Source organism: Theobroma cacao, chromosome 8, assembly GCF_000208745.1.
Source record: "Theobroma cacao cultivar B97-61/B2 chromosome 8, Criollo_cocoa_genome_V2, whole genome shotgun sequence".
In the NCBI taxonomy this organism is placed as follows: Eukaryota; Viridiplantae; Streptophyta; class Magnoliopsida; order Malvales; family Malvaceae; genus Theobroma; species Theobroma cacao.
Genome location: NC_030857.1, coordinates 3,825,674 through 3,845,205, shown reverse-complemented (window position 1 = coordinate 3,845,205; position 19,532 = coordinate 3,825,674). Strand labels below are relative to the sequence as shown.

General features: G+C 36.5%; 2 protein-coding genes across 2 annotated transcripts; both read right to left on the bottom strand.

Moving 5' to 3' along the window:
* LOC18591889 (receptor-like protein kinase HSL1) lies at window positions 4,736–8,349 on the bottom strand. The gene is made up of 2 exons (XM_007018304.2): window positions 5,850–8,349; window positions 4,736–5,444 (listed from the first exon to the last, which is right to left on the bottom strand). The coding sequence occupies exons 1-2, from the start codon at window positions 8,317–8,319 to the stop codon at window positions 5,050–5,052; spliced, it is 2,865 nt and encodes a 954-aa protein (XP_007018366.2). The 5' UTR covers window positions 8,320–8,349; the 3' UTR covers window positions 4,736–5,049.
* Window positions 13,908–17,620, bottom strand: LOC18591887 (receptor-like protein kinase HAIKU2). The gene is made up of 2 exons (XM_007018302.2): window positions 14,822–17,620; window positions 13,908–14,653 (listed from the first exon to the last, which is right to left on the bottom strand). The coding sequence occupies exons 1-2, from the start codon at window positions 17,379–17,381 to the stop codon at window positions 14,250–14,252; spliced, it is 2,964 nt and encodes a 987-aa protein (XP_007018364.2). The 5' UTR covers window positions 17,382–17,620; the 3' UTR covers window positions 13,908–14,249.

Genomic DNA, 19,532 nt, shown 5'->3' with positions numbered 1-19,532 from the left:
AAATAAAAGGCATTAATTTTTGAAGAAGTGTAGGAATTTAAAACACTGGCTGCAACTGTGACCTATTAATAGTCAGCCCCCTGCACGGGCTGGCAACCAGAAATAAAGAGGGACTGAACCCTTCAAACGCAAGGGAACAGAGAGTTAAAAACCCTTGTGGTTCAAATATCTCAGAACTATAAACGTTTCATCAGTCATTGGGTGCCTTTGAGCTCTGTCGGTGGAAGGCTCAGTTTTTAGTTGCCAATGTGCCAATAATGATATTAATACAGATTCACCAAATTATTAGGACATGATATGTTTCGTTTTGTTTTTCTTATTTTGTAAGCATTGAACAGTTTAAGTCATTCGAAACCCAAACTGATCATGGAGTTTGAACGTTCAAGTTCTTTTCTTTCTCCTTTTTTCCAGACTTTATTTTCTCTTCAAAAAAGATTAGAAGGTACCCTGTTTTTCTTTTTATTAGGGTGACAGCAAATTATGTCTGTTCAACATGCACTTATTATCTTCTGACCACCATTTACAGTGCATCTGCAAATACAAAAGCAGCAATGAAACTTTGTGCCCTTGCATTTCACAGATAATTGATAATATATTACATTTTTTTTTCTCTTGTTTTTTATGTTTTTACTAAAGAGGGGGGGAATGCTAGTTATAAAGGCAAGTGACACCGATATTAAGTCATGGAATAGATGGATATGCACTGTTTTGAGTAGTAAAAGTACGAAGAAAACAATTTTCCTATGGTTTTTTTTTTTTTGGTTCTTCAGGGTAATCTTCTGCAAGAGACAAAAGACAGGAAAAACGTGTGGGGGCCATCAAAGATCCCTTACAGAGTTGTTGTCCAAAGGTGCAGATTGGTCTGTTTGTAGTTTGTCTCAAATATATGCTAGCTTGAAAATGAAAAAGGCTGTCTGTCACCAAGACTAGGACTGCTACGAGCATGAAAAAGCAAACAAAAGCAACACAAACATTCAAAGAAAGATGGATGGAAAAGGGTATGGGGGGGTTGATGAGAGGAGTTAATTGAAGTGGTTAGTGAAAAAGGCTGTACTGTGTAGTGATTAGTGAGGTAGCCGCCCTGATTGACAGAGATAGGGGGGAGAGAGAGAGGCCAAGAAGGGGAAACAGGGAAAAAAGCTGTTGTTCCTTAAACGTCACTGATTTCTGGTATATTAAAAACAACCCCCCGTCTCTCCCCTTCCTTATCCTTTCTCCTTCTTTTTCTCCCATCCGAAGGGGGCATTTCCTAACCAACCAAAAAGAAGACAGCACTATTTCTATATATATATATATATATATAACATCTCTGTCTGTAAGGCTTCAAAAGAAAAGGAGACGCATAATCCGACAAAACAATTCCTGCCAAGTGCCACCATGCCAAACCCTTTTTCACCTTCAAATTTTTGCTACTAGTAGTATTAATTAGGAGCATCTTATTTACTTCATTTCTATATCAGTCCATTATTTTCCATAGAAAGGAATGTTGATTTTTTTCTTCATTTTTTTTTCTACTTCATCAAAAGCTTTAAAAGAAAAAGACAACAAGTTTAGAATAGAAACAATGTTGGGGGAGTGGGGAATTCCGGGCTTTCTCTGTTTTTGGGTTTCAATAGTTGCATCCAACTTTAAAGCGCCCTTTTTTGTATAGGAAGCCAGATGTCCTTGTCTCTCTTCCATTTTGGGTTGCTTTTAGGAGGTTGAAAAAATGGTGGTTGCTGTTCCATTTTAGGTGTACGTCTGAGAAAAGAAAAAATTTTATGATTCAGGTGAAGGGGTAAGAGAATAAAAACAAAGGTGAGGTGTTTTCTGACTATGTTTTCCAACAAAAACGAGAGATGCAGTGGAGGGTGGAGATGAGGTTGAAGAGAGAAAGAGCTTCATGGATATGAGCAATCTATTTAAATACACAATAATAATATAATTACCAACTTAATTGAGACCTTAAACAAGTGTGTTTTATTATAAATAAGTGTGGTTGTATATAAAAAAAAATACTTAAAAGTGACCAACTCTATTCCTTTTATGTGTTTGAGTCTCCAAAATAAAAAGAAAAGGGAATTCATGTACAAAGATCTTCAATATTAATGTAATGAAATCAAGTTAGGTATCCGTACCTCCAAATAAATAAATAAAATAACAAAATATTTTAAGTTTCAAGTGTTGCAAACTTGGTTTGATCATAAATTTGTAACCTTCCTTGTTAAGTAATGCGTTAAAAAGAACCCTAAAAAAATTTTAAAAAAAACCCGAAAGTAGGTTAAAATTGGATTTGATTAGGAGAAAAGGATTTATTTTATCCAAAAATTGGCACATGTACATTCAAATAAATTTAAAATAAAATACTATGTACACCACTTTTTAATTTGTTTTTATTTATCTTTTTACTTAATTTATGATCTTAAATTTCACTCATAAATTATGTCTTTACTACATTTTTTAATAATAGACAGGATCTTTACCCTTGATTGTGTTATAGTTATCTTGCATTTTTTCTTATGCAAACCTTTGGAATTGAATGCATGATCTGTTACTCTAAAACCCTTTTCCTAATCCAGAAAGTGTCAAAGACCCAAAGAAAAGAATGCCCTTAATTTCTCCAGCCCAAGAACAAAGTCCAACATGTGTTTCAGTTGGACTAACCAAGCCCCATCAAAGCCTTTAAAGCTATCAAAGCAGACCTCATGAAAAGCTTCCTAAATAGTTGTACTGGATGTTTTCTTTTCAGGGTCTGATGTTCATTTTCCTTTCTTGTTTAGTATCTGTTTGTGATTGCTAAACTGGAAAATTTGGACCATCCATGTGTTTTTACCGTGTGGATGTTTAAGATTGCACTTCCAAATAGGGGCGAAAACTATGTAGTGACCCTGTTACATTGAGCAGAATCTTTCTAAATTGCCAAGTGTACAATACCTGGATCAGATGTAATACATTTTGATTTCACCTGTTGGGGACATTGGCTGAAAGCAACCTCAACCCATTTCAATGTGAACTCTACTACTCTTTCAATGGAGTCAAAATACATGTGGCTATGTCAGCCATCATCTTTTTTCAGCAACCATTGTAAAGTGCCAGCCCTGTTAAGCCACTTCAACAGATAGTTACTAGCACATCAGGTTTTTTATATATAATCAATGTCTTTTTCTTTTTTTTTGTTTGGTGTTGCAATCAGTCATTCCCATCATCATCTACATTTTTCTTTTGCTGCTGTCAATTGTTTAGCCCGCACTTACCAATTTACTACCTCTACTCTATCATTTCAGGGAGAGAGTGGCTACTCAACTCAGCAATCCATCATTGTGAAAACAGGCATTTGTCTCCTACTTGTTGATAACTTTATTTGCTATGTGATTCAGTAAAAGTCATCATTAGGTACTTTTTTCCCCCCCTCTTTTTCGTGTGCATAATTAAGCTGTTCTAGAAACTGTAATTTTCAGAAGAATTGATGTAGTTTTGACTTCAGTGGTCATTGATTTGGATGAATATGTACTGTTTCTGTTTGTGTCTGCTTGGTGTTTTATCTTTTGCTTCCTGTATGGTACTTGAGGAAGATATCTCTGTCCTGGAAAGCAGCTTCTTATATCATGGCCAAGCTTTGTTTCTTTTTTATCCTTTTCTTTTTCCTATTGGAAAGGCCAAGCTTGCTTTGGTACCCTGTCTTTTGGTTGAGAACAATTCCATTGTCATAGCTTTCCACTTTTCTATATGGACTCTCCACCATGCCCAAAAGAAAATAGTTTTTTTCCTCCCCATGAATCTCATTCTTCTTAGGGGACCCCGCAAACCACTCACAAAGTTGAGACAACACAAACTCAAGTGCCAAGTATATGCACACGCTTTTTTGCATTCATTGATGCAAATAACTCAATGATGTCTGTCTAGGACATGATCTAGTTCCTATAGCAGTGTACTATGACTTTCATGATGGTTTTTTTTTAGTTGATCTTTTGGGGGGGAGGGATGTAGTTTGTACTCCAGAAGTTAGATCCTTTGCTTTGAGCATAGAGATTTTACTATTAATTAGGATACGTCTCGATCACAACATTCCTGAATTTTTAAAAAATGATTTTACAACTAAAACCCAGAACCCTCATTTTCCTAGGGGCAAATGGATTGATGCACACTATGGAAGAATCAATTTTCAGTTTTGTTCTCAGAGAATATTGATCTATTAATATTAGTTGAAACTTGAGTCTAAAGCTGCAGACTAGCTGCTGAAAACTTGTTGCTAAGATAGTTAGATGAACTTTCATAGGCAAATGGAGGAATGCTGTTTCTTCCTCAAAATACCCTTAATAAAAAAAAAAGGGTGATCAACTTGTGAGTGGGGATGTTCATGGCTCACTATCTACGGTGAAACAAGCTTGCAGCCTTTGAATCCTCAATGCCTTGTACTTCAACCAAATAATGCAAACTTGCAAAGCAAATGAAATTAAAGAGAAATACCTGAAACAGGAAAAAGCAAAAAAATATAAAGGCTTCTGCTTTCTTGTCTGTCCCTTAGTTACATGTAGAGACAAAGATGCTCCTCAATCAATCAAGCTAATTCATCTTCTCAATGGATAGCTTGAATGGAGTGGACCTGCCCAGGGGAATCATGCCTCCATTTTTATAATTAGAATCAGGAACCCCACTTCAGTGCCAAAAAGAAGCCTCTTACAAATCACCCTGGTGCCTTTTTTGAAGTGTTCTTTTCTCTGTATCACTCTCATGAAAAGAAAAAATAAAACAAAGATAAAGAGGAGAAAACAAAGCTTTCAAAAGCTATGCAATGATTTCATACAGATGCTGTGCGTTACCATAAAGCAGTTATAGTGATTAAATTCCTTAGGTCCTTACAAGAGCTAAAAACAAAATAAAAAGGAAGAAAAAGAGAGAGAGAATCTACAAGCCACTTATCAGCAAAATTTAAAAAAATAAAAAAAGAGAAGAAGAAAAAGAAATAACAAAGAGCTTTTATGATTGGTCTCTCAATATTTTAGAAGACGCTACGGTTCTATAGATGCTATGTTACTTCACCTAAAACTCCATCATATAGCACTGATCTGATCATACTTCTGATTGGTTCTTTATTTTTGTGACATTTGATGCTTCTTTGGTCTTATTTGACAACTTGCAAGAATCAAATTTGCAAGGGTCTGCCTCAATCAACAGCTGAACAACCTCATTCATGGTTGGACGGTGGTTTGGATTCCTGCTTGTACAACGCATGGCAATTCTGAGAACCTGAATCATCTCATCCTTAAATGACCCCGAAAGCCGCTTGTCCAGGACCTCCATAACCCCATCCTTTGTATCCAGCCTTCCTGAAACCCAATATACAATATTCTTGTTCTCTCCAAAATCTGCCTCCACTGGTTTCTTCCCAGTTATTAGTTCCATCAACACCACTCCAAAACTGTAGACATCACACTTGGTTGTTGCTTTATTTGAATATGCGTATTCTGTCAAAGCCATCAATTAAATTTAGTTAAATATTTTGAGTAAACCAAAAACTAGATTTATATGAATTAACAAGATGTACATGATAGATTACAGTTTCAGGTTTTCTACATATAATAGGGATATGACTATTTACTATGATCCTTGATGACTATTAAAGTATAGTTCTCTACAGGATATTTAAAAGCAACCCTATATTGAGGAAATTAATGTGATAATTTAGAACAGAAAAACTACGTACTTAAAACTGTCATATATTGATATACAACTGCATATAGGTCCCAACAAAGAGCAATAACATAATCAAAATGTAAACTCAAACTCAAAACAGAATAAAGTTATAAAGAAACTCTTAGTATTGTAAAGGAAAACATCTTAATTAAAATAGAGTTGAATCAGAATATTACCAGGGGCCAAGTAACCATAGGTGCCCGCTATGACAGTAGTGGTAGAATCTTTCCCTCCTCTAGCTTGCAAAACCTTGGCTATTCCAAAATCTGCAACTTTGGGTTGGTAATTGACATCCAGTAGGATATTGGTTGACTTGATGTCTCTGTGAATAATAGGTGGCAACAGATCATGGTGAAGGTATGCTAAGCCCTGTGCAATCCCTAGTGCAATTTGATGTCGAATTGGCCAATCCAGATGGATCCGCCCTTTGTGAAGAGCATCCCAAAGGTTTCCATTCGGCATGTACTCATAAACCAACAGGTTACAGTCCAAGTTTGAGAAGTAGCAATATAACTTGACTATGTTTTTGTGCCTTATGCTTCCAAGAGTCTGAACCTCAGTCTTCAAGCCTTTGTCCCAAATCAACTGATCTTCTGAGGCAGAATCTTTTTCTGTTCTACTCCACAGCTTCTTCACTGCAACAACCTCTCCACTTCGCAATTCAATTCTATACACTGTGCCAGATCCTCCATGGCCCACAATGTTCTTATCTACCATTGCTTCACGGATCTCATGTTGGTCAAAACATATTCTATGAAAGCTCTTCACATCATATGAAAAGAATGATGAAGACAACGTCTCATCATGTTCCATTACAGCTCTTTCTTTGCTAAAACGACGTTTCAAAAACAGAAGAGCTCCAATAGTGATGACAATGACTGAGATAATGATTGCCCACATGGAATTTAGCTTCTTTTTGTTGTAAGGGTGTGAACATATGGGGAAATTTTTAACATGGACTGGAGCACAAAGACCTGGGTTGCCTGAAAAGCTTTCCACCAACCCTCCTTCAATCAATGAGAGAGGAATTGGGCCAGAAAGTTTGTTGTTTGAAAAGTTGATGGAGTTAGGCAACAATTTACTGAGGCTCTGAGGGATTTTCCCGGTCAAGAGATTGTTGGAAAGATCAAGAACATTGAGAGATTTTAGCAAACTAAGTGAGCTGGGGATAGAAAAACTGAACTTGTTGCCTTGCAACAACAGTAAGTTTAGCTTCTTTAGATTGCCAATTTCTGAAGGTATTGAACCAGACAGGAGATTGTTACTGAGATCAATCTTCACCAGATTGATAGCTCGAGAGATTGCAGGAGGTAGAACACCTGACACCTTATTGTTCTGCATGAACAGTTCGGATAAGTTCCTAGCATTTCCAATTGAATTTGGAAAAGGACCCGTAAAATTATTGTCAGCCAAGTCAATGATTGAAACATGAGGGAGACCTAGAAGTTCTTCAGGTATCGAGCCCTCCAAATAGTTATGACTAACTCGAAACCGTATAAGAGAGTTGCAGTTTGCATAACTATCAGGTAACTTTCCAGAAAACTTGTTATCTAAGACAAGGAAGTACAGTAATTTACCTCCTCGGCAAACCTCTGTTGGCAATGGACCTGTTAGATTGTTCTCTGATAAGTCCAGAACAATCATACTTGATAACTGGCCCAGATTTTGTGGAAGTTGTCCCGATAGGAAATTTGCATAGAGTGAGAGCATGGTCAAGGTTGTTGAGTTTGCAATAACACCTGGGATTTCTCCTGTAAGACTGTTGTTATAAAGCTGCAGGACTCGAAGTTTTGGAAGTCGACATATAGACACTGGAATGCTTCCACTCAATTGATTGACTGACATGTCCAAGTCTATGAGCTCTGTCAGATTTCCCAGTTCCTCAGGTATTGTCCCGGATAAGTGTTGGTTGTAGTATAGTTCAAGCTGCTGCAAGTTTTTCAGCAACCCGAGCTCCTTAGGAATATGACCTGAAAGGAAATTTCCACTCAATTCAAGATCAACAAGTGATGTCATGTTCCCGATCGATTCTGGGATCCGACCATTCAACCTGCAAGTCGTGAAAACCATAACTTTGAGCTTTGTCAGCTTGGAAATGTTCTCCGGAAGTTGCCATAAGTTTAATTCACCATTTTCATTGACGTAGAGCACCTCGAGATTGGTAAGATTAGTTATCGACATGGGAAAGTCACCAGTAAAGAGGTTGTATGACAAGTCAAGTAGACGTAAAGATGCCATTCTCGAGAAATCCGGAAGTGTTGTTCTTAGGAATAGAGAACTCATATTGAACTTTTCCAAGAGAGAGCAGTTAACGATACCGCTAAGAAAGTTGCCATGGAGATTGTTGCGGCTGATATCAAGAACACGCAACTCTGGCAGATAAGAGCACACATCAGCTGGAAAATTGCCAGAGAGTGACCAGTCTGTGAGGTTAAGAGTTTCAACAAACCCTTGATCGTTGCAGTTAACTCCTGTGAAATTGCAATAATTTTTCCCTCCACTCACATCCCAATCAGACAAGGCCTTTCCTGATAGAGAGGCTTTCATTAGGGTGAAGAACTGAGACTGATCATGTCTTGTAGCTTCAGAAGAATAGAACACAAAACTAAGCAACACTAGAAGCAGAAAAATAGCCTTTGGTGTCATCTCATAGAAAAGGAAAGAGAACAAGAAAAAGAGAGAGAGAGAGAGGGAAGAGGCAGCTTATGTTAAAAAGAGAAAAAGAAGTGGTAGTTAATTAGGGCAGTTGTTGCAGAGAAGAAGGTGGAGAAGAGAGTATATAAACGGGCTGATTGAGGGGAACATTGGGTGCAGCAGTAATAAGGTGTTGAAAGAAAGCAGGTTCGTGCTGTAGTACTGAGAGAGATGGAAAGAGGTGTGTGTTGTGCATATCTTTTGCATAAAGAGGCTTTACTTGTATGTTTATACCCCACTAGCTCATGTAGAGGAATAACATCACTGTAACTACTTTCTACAGATTAGATGTTAGAATAATCTGCACCTGATCCTGACCACCGCATGCCCTCTCGATCAGGCCCTCTTGATGTGATCAGTCCTGCTTTCTCTTGGATGGCCACAGCCCAAAGTTCTACACGCTTGCAAGTAGGTTAGCAATATTGCCACTTACATCAATATACTAATTTATTTAAGCACGACCATGTGTACAATGTTTCTGATATGTATTTTTCTAATCAAAGCAAATTGCATTTCTGGCATTACATGACAGATACTATGATTCGCAATGCTGTACGTAGTGCAATAATGTGCAAGACACTGCCTTTAAAATATATATATATATATATATATATATATATATATATACTAGACATGAATCATTTTATGGGTTCCTATATATGCTGTTAGCTGTTTGCTTGCAAAAGATAAAGCTAATGTCATAGTTTCGTCTCATGATACAACAGGAATTTGCTCCCACGAGTGAGAATCAACCGCCAAAAACAAACTTGAACAATCGCAACCTTGTATAGTAATTCCTTCTCAACTTTTCTCAGTTACTTGTGAAGGGTCATTCGTTAAATCTTTTCACAGTCTCACCTCATTGTAAAACTGGGTTTTTCTCTATCCTATAAGGTTATTTGTTCACCTAAGGATTGTCAACTGCATTCAGCTACAAAATATTGTCTGAGCTCTGACGATAGACGTTACTCATTCGTCACACAGACAAATCCTTGACTATTAATGATGCCAGTGTTTTTTCTTCTCAACACTCTATCTTTTTGGCTTCTGACCTGACTATGACACAAGTTGACATAGAAACCACTTGGCCAAAGCATCCTCATTCTCTTCTGAAACAACGCTATCAAGCAAGTATACTTGGAATCTGAATTGTACTCAACCATCAACTGCACCATGGTTGAGTGCTTATTTTTCACCAACCACATTATCCTCTGATTTGTACATTGAAGAAACACACCAGCAATGATTTGTTATCAAATGAATGGCTGGGTTGACCTTGTTGAGCCAATAGAATGTTGGCATCGAAGTTTGGACTTAATCCTTACAGTTCCACTACCCGTATCAAAATTTTTTGATGTTTTACTATTTCCTTATTCTATTTTCATTCCCCTGGGTACATGGCCACAGAGGATTAGAAAATTCTTTTCCGGAATAAAGGTGGACAAGTTGGGAATAATATATTCTATTATATAATCTTGTTGGGGAATTTGCATTATACAAGCGGGGCCAAGCTGGAAAATAATTGTTTAAGAGATATTTAATTGGGTTAATTAGGGTAGAAAGGGTACAGTAATGTATTTTTCGGATGCATTTCCCCAGGGGACCACCAATACTGAAACTTGTCTGGATCGGATTAAGTTAAAAATACCAAAGAATTTTAAGTAAGCTTCCATTTGCATTTTCATTTCAATGAAAATGCGAATGGAAGGATTCAAAGGAAAAGGGAAATGCTGGAAAATGGTATGAGAACGATGTAAGATCTTTTCGTCCTTTCCTAACTTCTTATTGCCTTTTTTTTTTCCATCCCTTAGTTCACAAATAACCAAACAAAGCTTGATTCAACAGACACAACAGAAATATCCCCTCCTTGAATGAAACTCATGGCTAATAAAACATCTATGAATGATAGTCTTTCTTACTAAAAACTTGGGTTTGGCTTGCATATCTATAGTTTAATTAGGTTAATTTCTGTTGTTTGCGAGTATGTGATGTAAAGTCACCTTGATGATCACTCAACCCCTTACAGGATGATAAAAGATTGCAAATATTTGGAATTCAAGTTGGTTGCTTGACGAGCTTATCAATCATGTAAGTGGGAAATATTCAACAGGGCTTAAAGATTTTGGATAAGCTTCAGGAATTTTGTTCTTGATGAAGGGTTCTTTTTTTTTCTCCATTTTCAGAGCCAGGAGCTGACAACAAGCTATAATGGGATGAGTTTCATGAAGTCCATAGATGTCGTTGAATGGTATTGGGAATCTCTTTGTTGGATAGACTAGAGATGTGCTCAATGATGAAGAGCAAAGCAAAGATTCCCACTCCTCAAAAAGTATTTGGTGTTGATTTGGCAGCTGCGAATTTGCTGCAATTCGGACATGGCAATTCCTTATAAGCTGCTGCTTTTTTCTCTCTTCTTTTCTTTTCGTTCATCACAATTGGAGGGGCTAACGATGGTAATGGGTAGATTGCAAATTAAAGCTTAAAAAAATCTTTTGCTTTTGTGCCGAAATGGACAAGCATTTTGTTCATGCTAAACCAACCAAGTCTGTGATTAAGGGCCAAAACATGGCTAGGATGAATTTAGGCTACGGCAGGCCGCGTCCCAGCACAATATCTCATCTTATTCCTCGCTCTATTTGTATAATGATCTCCCTTTTTCATAAGAAGGAGAATAAGATTATTCTTTGGAGAGGGTCAATTCTTTTCTCAATTTTCAGACATTATCATTGGTTTTCACAGCATAATTAGGGTTTTGCTTTGCACCACGAGTCAATTTATAATCATTTTTGTAATTATTAATTTGCATAAGTGTTTGAAACCCTTTTTACTTATATGTACATACATACGTACATATATTATATAATATATAAAAAGATTTCAACGCGTGATAATATTTTTAGTCAAAAAAATTGATCATTGTAACCAATTCTAATAATAAAAGGCATAACCAAATTAGTGGAAATAAATAATAATTTATTAATAAACAGTAACATTAATTGGTTTGGCCACTGCAACCATTCCAGTACTATTTTCCTTTTTATAATATATTGGGTTTGTGTACCCTTATCCCAAAGAAGGGGTGATTCTTCACCAAAATTTATATAAAAAGCAAAGCTTAACATCATAAGGCAGAACCATATTCCAACTCGTTTAAGGGCATATATTCATTACTATCACTTGTTTTTTTTTTTTTTGGTTCTTCAATTTTCTTTCAATCCTACTCTTGTATTTCAAAAAAGAAAAAAAAAAGAAAAACTATTTTTTTTCTTCACGGGATTGTCGAGAGCTAGCTATAGTTGCTTGATTTCCTTGTGTATTTGCAAGAGTGAATGATTAAAAATTAAGAGAAGAGAATAACTTTAGAGAGATTGTGTGTTGAAGTTTTCCTTTTTCCAAAAGTATGTAAGAATCAAGAAGTTGACGCATATAATACAATCTCAACAAAAGCTAATTAAGCACATCTTGATGAACATCTTTAGCATTATGGCATTGCTAAGCTGTTTGTAGCATGTTAGTGGGATTGAAGATAAGATCAATTAGCACTACTAGTAAGAATATCCTGCTTCCGAAAAAAAATAAAAAACCTTTGCCTTCATTTTTTTTTTTTGTGTAAGAGATGATATAAACGGGAACAATTAGTACTTCTTTTATCCAAAACTCTTTTATTTTGTTTTGTGATAATATCATGCTTGAAATATGTTTAATGTAGTACATTCTTGAGAAAATATTCAATGTAATATATGAATTTTCATTTCATCTATCAATATGTTTTAATATTTAATACGATTAAAAAAAATTATCGACGTGTTTTTTTTTTAAATTAAAACATGTAATCAAATAAATACTATGTTTAGTTTCCAAGTCAATGACTAAGATAGATAATACATGCAAACATGTGGCATTACTCTTATTAATTAAAATTTTTATTTTTTGAAAAAAATGATTTTTTATTAAATTCATTTTTTTTTCCTTCTTCCCTTTTCTCTCCTTCCTCTTGTCTCCCAATATCCCTCATGTCACGCCGGATCTAACCATTATCCAACTGCATTTGGTCGAACCCAACGTCGATATGGTCGAAAAACCAACCTCAAAACTGGCAAAAATTGGCTTGAAATAAGCCGAATTCTTCAAGTTGTTTTTGACTTGTCTGTAGTTCGTTTCTGACCATATTGACATTGGATCCAAACCTCGTTCGGTCAGGTCCAATCGGTAATGACCATATTGGGACTAACATGAAGGGAGATCGAGAGGGAGCACGAAAGGAAAAAGAAAAAGAAAAAAAATTCTAAAATAAATCTATTTTTTCTATTTTCTTTTTTTTAAAAAAAATTAACGATAAATAGATCTTAATTATCAATTTAAAAATTGATGTGACATTTATTTTACAACATATGACGCATTTTGAGTTAGTCCATTGACAGGTCACTAGATTTGGTGTTAGACATTGGGGTATATTAATAAAAAGAACAAAACTTCACATACCACTTTAAACATTGTTTTGTTACAAATATTACAAACATTTCTATGGTATAGATTCCAAATGTGACATTACTCCTTTTTCTTCTTCTTCTTCTTCTTGCCATGCACAGCTTCAAAATCTATGTGCCTTCTAGCATCTAGGCCCACAATCGTTTTCTTTGGATAGCATCATCTTCAGTCACTCAATTACTAGCTTTGATTGTGGGCCTAATCCATAGGCCCAGGATCCACCAACTCAAAATTGATAGTCCTCTCTCAATGGGCTAAATTCTGGCCCCCTTTTGCTCTCGAATCTGACCGTTTAACTTATCCGAAACCCGATCCGGGCCTAGCTATTTTTACTTTTTCCTCCCCTTTTCGGATTGCTTAAGAGAGAAGGGTTTCAAAGTTGAAAGCTGAAACCTCTGTGTTAGCTGATGGAGATTGCAATGAAAAGTTGTTTAGTAGGATGTCCAATCAATCCTGGTTTTAATAAGAATCAGTTATAATTAATTATATTATTATTATAGGTTTTATGATGGTTTTGGTCTTTTGGAGTTTTCCATCAATACCTGATACCATACACACAACCTACGTGTATAAGTTTGAACAATACTTATCTAGTTATCTAATATTTTTATCTCGTTTTATAACTTTTCAAAGGTTAATTAAAATGATAAACGAGCGTATAAGTTTAAGGTACATGCATCTATTCTATTTATAATAATTAGGTTGAATTTTGGTTCTTCCTTTTGCTATTTGATTAAACACACAATTTTGTTGGTTTTTTGTCAGAATCTAAACTTGAGAGAGAGAGAGAGATGGAGGGCGCGAGAAACAAACAAGCATAGTTGAGCCTTTTGATATATCAAACTTTGCTATTGCTTGATTGGTCAGCTACACGATATTGCTTTCTGTGTAATTTAAAACAAATTTCTCAGATATTGGAGTAGACGCAACATCTTATGAATTTGTGTTGCTTAGATGGCATACTTAGTTAGGAGGAAAGAGTGGATAAATTGATCTTTGTGGAAATACAACAAAATATTGGCTACCTCCAAAAATCTGAAGGATCAAAGAGCAGAACAAGGGTCCTTTTCGATATCCAGCAGTGATTCAGATTTCAGACCAATGATTTGACAACATTACAGAATATTTTTTTGGCACATTACCCTCGTTAATTTTGGGAAAGACTAAGCTTAAGAAATGGCATTTCATGCCTCATACATTCAATTCCTAAACGAGGTAAGCAACTACAAATTTTCCCTGGGATTAGCCTCCACCATGGAAAATTATTGGCGCTAAACTCAAAGATTATACAGATTACAAAGCATACAGCCTAAAGGCTCTAGCTAATACTTTACAACTGATCACAGGTGATCTGATGCCTAATATGTTACAAAACTGCTACAATGTTACAAGATTTATAGCTGTTGCTTGAACTTCTCAGCATAAACCATGGCTTCCTGTTTCTTGTGGTCACCGTCTTTACTAATGACAAAGCCGACCAATTTGCAGGGTTCAGCCTCTTCCAGCATTTGAACCACGTTTCTCATGGTGGGTCTAAGGGCCGGCAACGCGGTCGTGCACAAAATGGCAATTCTCAACACCTTTACAGCTTCTTCTTTCAAGGCATCCGGAATTCTTGGGTCCACTGTACTTAAGACACTCTCTTTGTTCTTTAGTTTGCTGCACAGCCAACTCACTATGTCCTTGTTATCTCCATACTCTGGCTCGATTGGTCTCTTTCCACTCACTAGCTCCATTAACACCACTCCGAAGCTATACACATCACTCTTCTCGTTGACTTTGTAGGTGTAGCCATATTCTGCAGAATTAACATTACATTATATTAATAAAGCAGAATCTTTAAAAGCAATCTTCTGATCAATGCTTCATTTGGATGTTGAAGACAGATTCCAAGAAATTTTGCTTATTATTCTGATAAAACCAAAGGGAACTTGGAAGAGTAATTAACAGTAAGAAGTTAACTTACCAGGAGCTATGTAGCCATGGGTGCCTGCAATGACATGGGTGGAGTCCTTACCACCATTGGCCTGAACAATCTTAGCAAGTCCAAAATCGGCAATTCTAGGCTTCAAAACCTCATCCAGCAATATGTTACTAGATTTGACATCCCGGTGGATAACTGGCCTCTCGCATCCATGATGCAGGTACTCTAGTCCCTTTGCCGCCCCAACTGCAATCTCATACCTAGTATCCCAATCAAGCTCCATTTTCCTACTCGTATGCAACCGATCCCATAAGCTCCCATTGGGCATGTACTCGTACACCAACAAGCTTGAGTCTTCACTAGTAATGCTGCAGTAAAGCTTCACCACATTGACATGCCTTATTGAGCTTAATGTCTGCACCTCCGCGTCAAATTCCTTTGCCTTACCAGCACGTTTGCTGAGGATTGGGGCAGTACTCTGGCTCTTTCTGCGGCCATTAGAATCTGTGTTCCATATGTGTTTCACAGCAAGTTCTACACCATTAGAAAGCATTACTTTGTAGACATCCCCAGACCCTCCTTTTCCGATCAGATTCTCTTGCTTGATGGAATCAAGAATCTCATCTTCGGTGAAGGTTAACACGTGGAAAGACTTAAAATCCCAAGATTCTTCCTTCAAAGAACGGTCGTGGTCTTTCTCTGTCCTCCTTAAATATAAGAAACATCCAAGCGAAGCAAGCAAGATCGTTGCACCTAGAGCCAAACAGACTGTAAGCGTACGGACATCTTTAGACATGCCAGAATCTGGTGGACATCGCTTGAAAGAGGTGATAGTTGGACTGCAAAGGCCAGGGTTTCCGGCCAAGCTACCATGATGTGCTTCAATGGAGAGAGACTCCGGTATCGGACCAGTTAACCGATTATAGGATAGATCAAAAACGTTCAGCTTGAGAGACGACAGGCTCTCTGGAATTTTACCGGAAAGTTCATTTCGAGACAAATTCATTGAGTTCAATGTCGGCAAAGATCCTAAAGATGATGGAATTTTGCCAGAGAGTGAATTAGAAGCCATGTTTATGTTGCTGATGGAAGCACAAGAACCTAAGGACTCCGGTATAGAACCAGATAACCTGTTGTTCTGCAATTTAAGGCTGCTCAAGCTTTTCAGTTCCCCAATTCCATGAGGGAGTTTCCCTGAAATCTGATTGTTATTTAGGTCAATTCTGACCAAAGATGTAGCTTCCGAAATCTCTTCTGGCAACTCACCTGATAACAGATTGTGTTCCGCCGACAGTATTCCTATCGCTTTTGCGTTCTTGATATCTGATGTAATTGAACCTTCAAATTGATTGAAAGAAATGTCAATTATATCCACTTTTGGTAATCCCCATATGCCAGCCGGGACTCTGCCTGATAGCGAGTTGTAACTGACTCTAAACCGCTTTAAAGTGGTACAACTTGCATAAGTCGCCGGAATTCCACCGGTGAAATTGTTCTGAAGCATAAGAACTGCTCTCATGGTTCCTTTCTTGCACATGTCTGGAGGAATTGGACCAGTCAAGAAATTCTCTGATACATCGATGTAGACGAATTCAGCCCAAGAACCTATCTTTTGAGGCAGAGGACCAGTCAACATGTTGGTGTAGAGAGACAGATTCACCAGTTTTTTGAATTCACCCAACTCCGGTGGTACTTCACCTGTAAAATTATTTTCAAAGAGTTGCAGACTTATCAGGTTGGTCAAATACCTCACTTCTGAGATATCTCCTTCAAGATGGTTGGTAGAGGCATCAATATATTCTAGGTTTGTCAGATTTCTGAATCCAACAGGAAGTTTTCCTGTCAATTCATTGCTATAAAGCTCAAGCTGCCAGAGTTTGTGAAGCTTTCCAATCTCGACCGGAATTTCTCCAGATAAATAATTGTATTGGAGCTCTAAATCTTTAAGCTCAGTAAGATCTCCAATTGCCGGTGGAATCGTCCCTTCAATGCTGCAATTCGCCAAATAAAGCGAATTTAGCTTCTTCAACTTCAGAATATCATCAGGAAACGGAGTTCGGTCGAAAGGATTGTCCCCAAGGCTCAGAACAACAAGATTGGTCATGTTTTCAAGCGATTTCCATGGATAAGTACCAGAAAATCCGCTGCCATTCAAATAAAGGTACTGCAATTCGCTGAGAGCAGATATATCCGGAAAAGAACCCGTAAAAAGATTGTTTCCAAGGTCCAGATATTGAAGCTTTACACAATTACTCATGTCTTTCGTGATTGCACCATACAATAAATTGTGCCCCAAGGAAAGCTTATCCAGGGATGGAAGCTGGCATATCGAATCCAAAGGAAGAACACCCGTCAGCTTTTGACTTGAAAGCTCAATTTCCTTAACCGACCCCTCTGCGTTGCAAGTGATCCCATGGAAGCTGCAAACATGATTGGCAGCCTCCCATGAATCAAGAACATTGGGGGTGCTTGATCTATTAAGAGCAGATTTCAGGTTCAGCAATGCTTGGAGTTCATCAGATTTCACACAAAAGGGTAAGCAAAAACAGAACAAGAGACAAAAAGACAGAAAGATTTGCCGGTAAGAAAAGGCGGTTGACATTCCGGAGGTTTGAAAACAGATCAAGAAAGGGATGACTTTTCTTGAAGGGTTCCCTTTTAATCAAGAGACAGAGAAGAGAAGAAGAACAAGAGTGGACTCAAGGTAGTGGCATTTTAAGAAAGGTGGCGGGCGGGCGGGGCGTTCACATTGATCTGCCTTACTATGCAAACACTGTGAAGAATAAGGAAGGCAATCCCTGGCAACCTAGAAGGAGAATTCTCATTATATTGGAGGAAGTCATTACGGGGGCTGGGGGTGGGGGCCTTTTGTTTTTCATGTTTTCTGTTATAACGGTCATTGTTTTGTAGTAAATTCTAAAAAGACTCGCAAACGCTGATTTGTTTGGAGCAGATCATTTATTTATTTATGTTAGCTGTAAGAATGTCGAGACTTTCTTTTTTATATCCAAACATGGAGACATGACGCACCGCCAGTTCTTTTTTTTCCTACCTCAAAGCCAGCTTTTATTTGTTTGTATTCAAGGTTTCAGGTTCTGGTCTTATCTCCAAAGCTGTGTACTGAGTAGGGCAGTTGACATGCAAAAGACAAAGCAAAGACTTGAAACGAAGAGGTCAAAAATTTTTTACCTTTTAACAAGTGGAGGAGAAGCAACGGCGAAGAAGCAAGGGAGAAACTTACATAAATGAGCTAACAATATCAAAAATTAATCTTTTGAACATTTCTTCTCGTATCTTGTTCGAGCGCATTAATAAAAGAAGGACTTTATTTTATTTATCTATTTTTACAAATTTTTTTATTTTTCTGAAAAATTCTTAAATTTTAAGTGCACAAAATAACTGGGCAAGGATCGATGTTTGTCTTTGTTAAATGAAAGAAAGAGGATGACAAATGCAAAAGGGTGGAGTTTTCACTTTTGGGTGGACGTCGAGTTTTTTGATCAATCTGTGTGTGATCTTTCCAATTTGCGGAAAGGAAACAAGAAGGAAATCCCCAAAAAAACCATTCAAGCACCGGTGGGATTGCACTTAGTAAAGCTTGTACCATTTATTTGTAATTATGACGTGGTGGAGCCTGGTGCGAGTGGAAGTAGCACGGAATTTCGTCAGAGCCGCCGAGGTTGACTTTATTTTTTAAAAAAAAGAAAAAATAATAATAAGTGGGGTACCCCCGGTGGTCTACAAAAAGCACGTGGTAAAGTTCCTAGGGTTGATTTTCGAAACGCTCCTTTCACGCGCTGGGGCGTTTCATCCTCATCAATCCCTGGCTACCTCTCTATCATCAATCAAGACCGAGGTCGCTGTTTCCAGGAAGATTTGATACATTGAATCTCTCTAGGTGATTGATGGACTATCCTTCTAGAGGCCGGTCATAGTAATTAATAAATTTTTAAAAATACGTTTAATTCGTGAAATAAATAAAAATAAAATAAAATAAAAATAAAATAAAATAAATATTATATAATTTGATATGACGAATAGAATAGAGTAGAATAAAAATAATTATTATAATTTATTATGATATTTGATTGATAGTAATAATTTTAAAATAAGAAAAAAAATAAAAAAATAAAAAGATAAAAATATTTTTATTATATATAATTATATATTTTTATTTTATATTTTAAATATTAATTAAAATATTAATAATTAATAATTTAAATATCAATATTTTAGTATAATTTGATTATTAATATTTTAATTAATAATCTTTTTATTTATAATTTAATATTATTATTAAAATATTAATATTTTTTATTTTTTATTTATACTCATTAAAATTTTAATATATTAATAATTTAATAAATAAAATATTAATAGTTTAATCATATTAATATTAATTATGTTTAAATTATATATAAAATATTAATATTTTAAATTTTACAAATAATTTTTCTTTTTTATTCTATTTTTCTCTTTTTCTTTTTTTTTTCTTCATGGATCGGTCACCAAAAAGGCGATTAGTATAATAAAACGTCGATTTGACTCACTAGGTAGTCAGATTTGGCCACTACGTCACCAGATCAACGTTTCCCCGTTGCTGGATCTGGTCATGGAGTGTCAAATCCAACTGTGAGATCTGGTCAGGAAGTACCAGATCCGGTGCTTCCCGCTGCCAGATCTAGTCGTTGAGTGCCAGATCTAACTGGATCTCTGTTGAATCTTGTCAGAAATGACTAGATCGATGTTACCG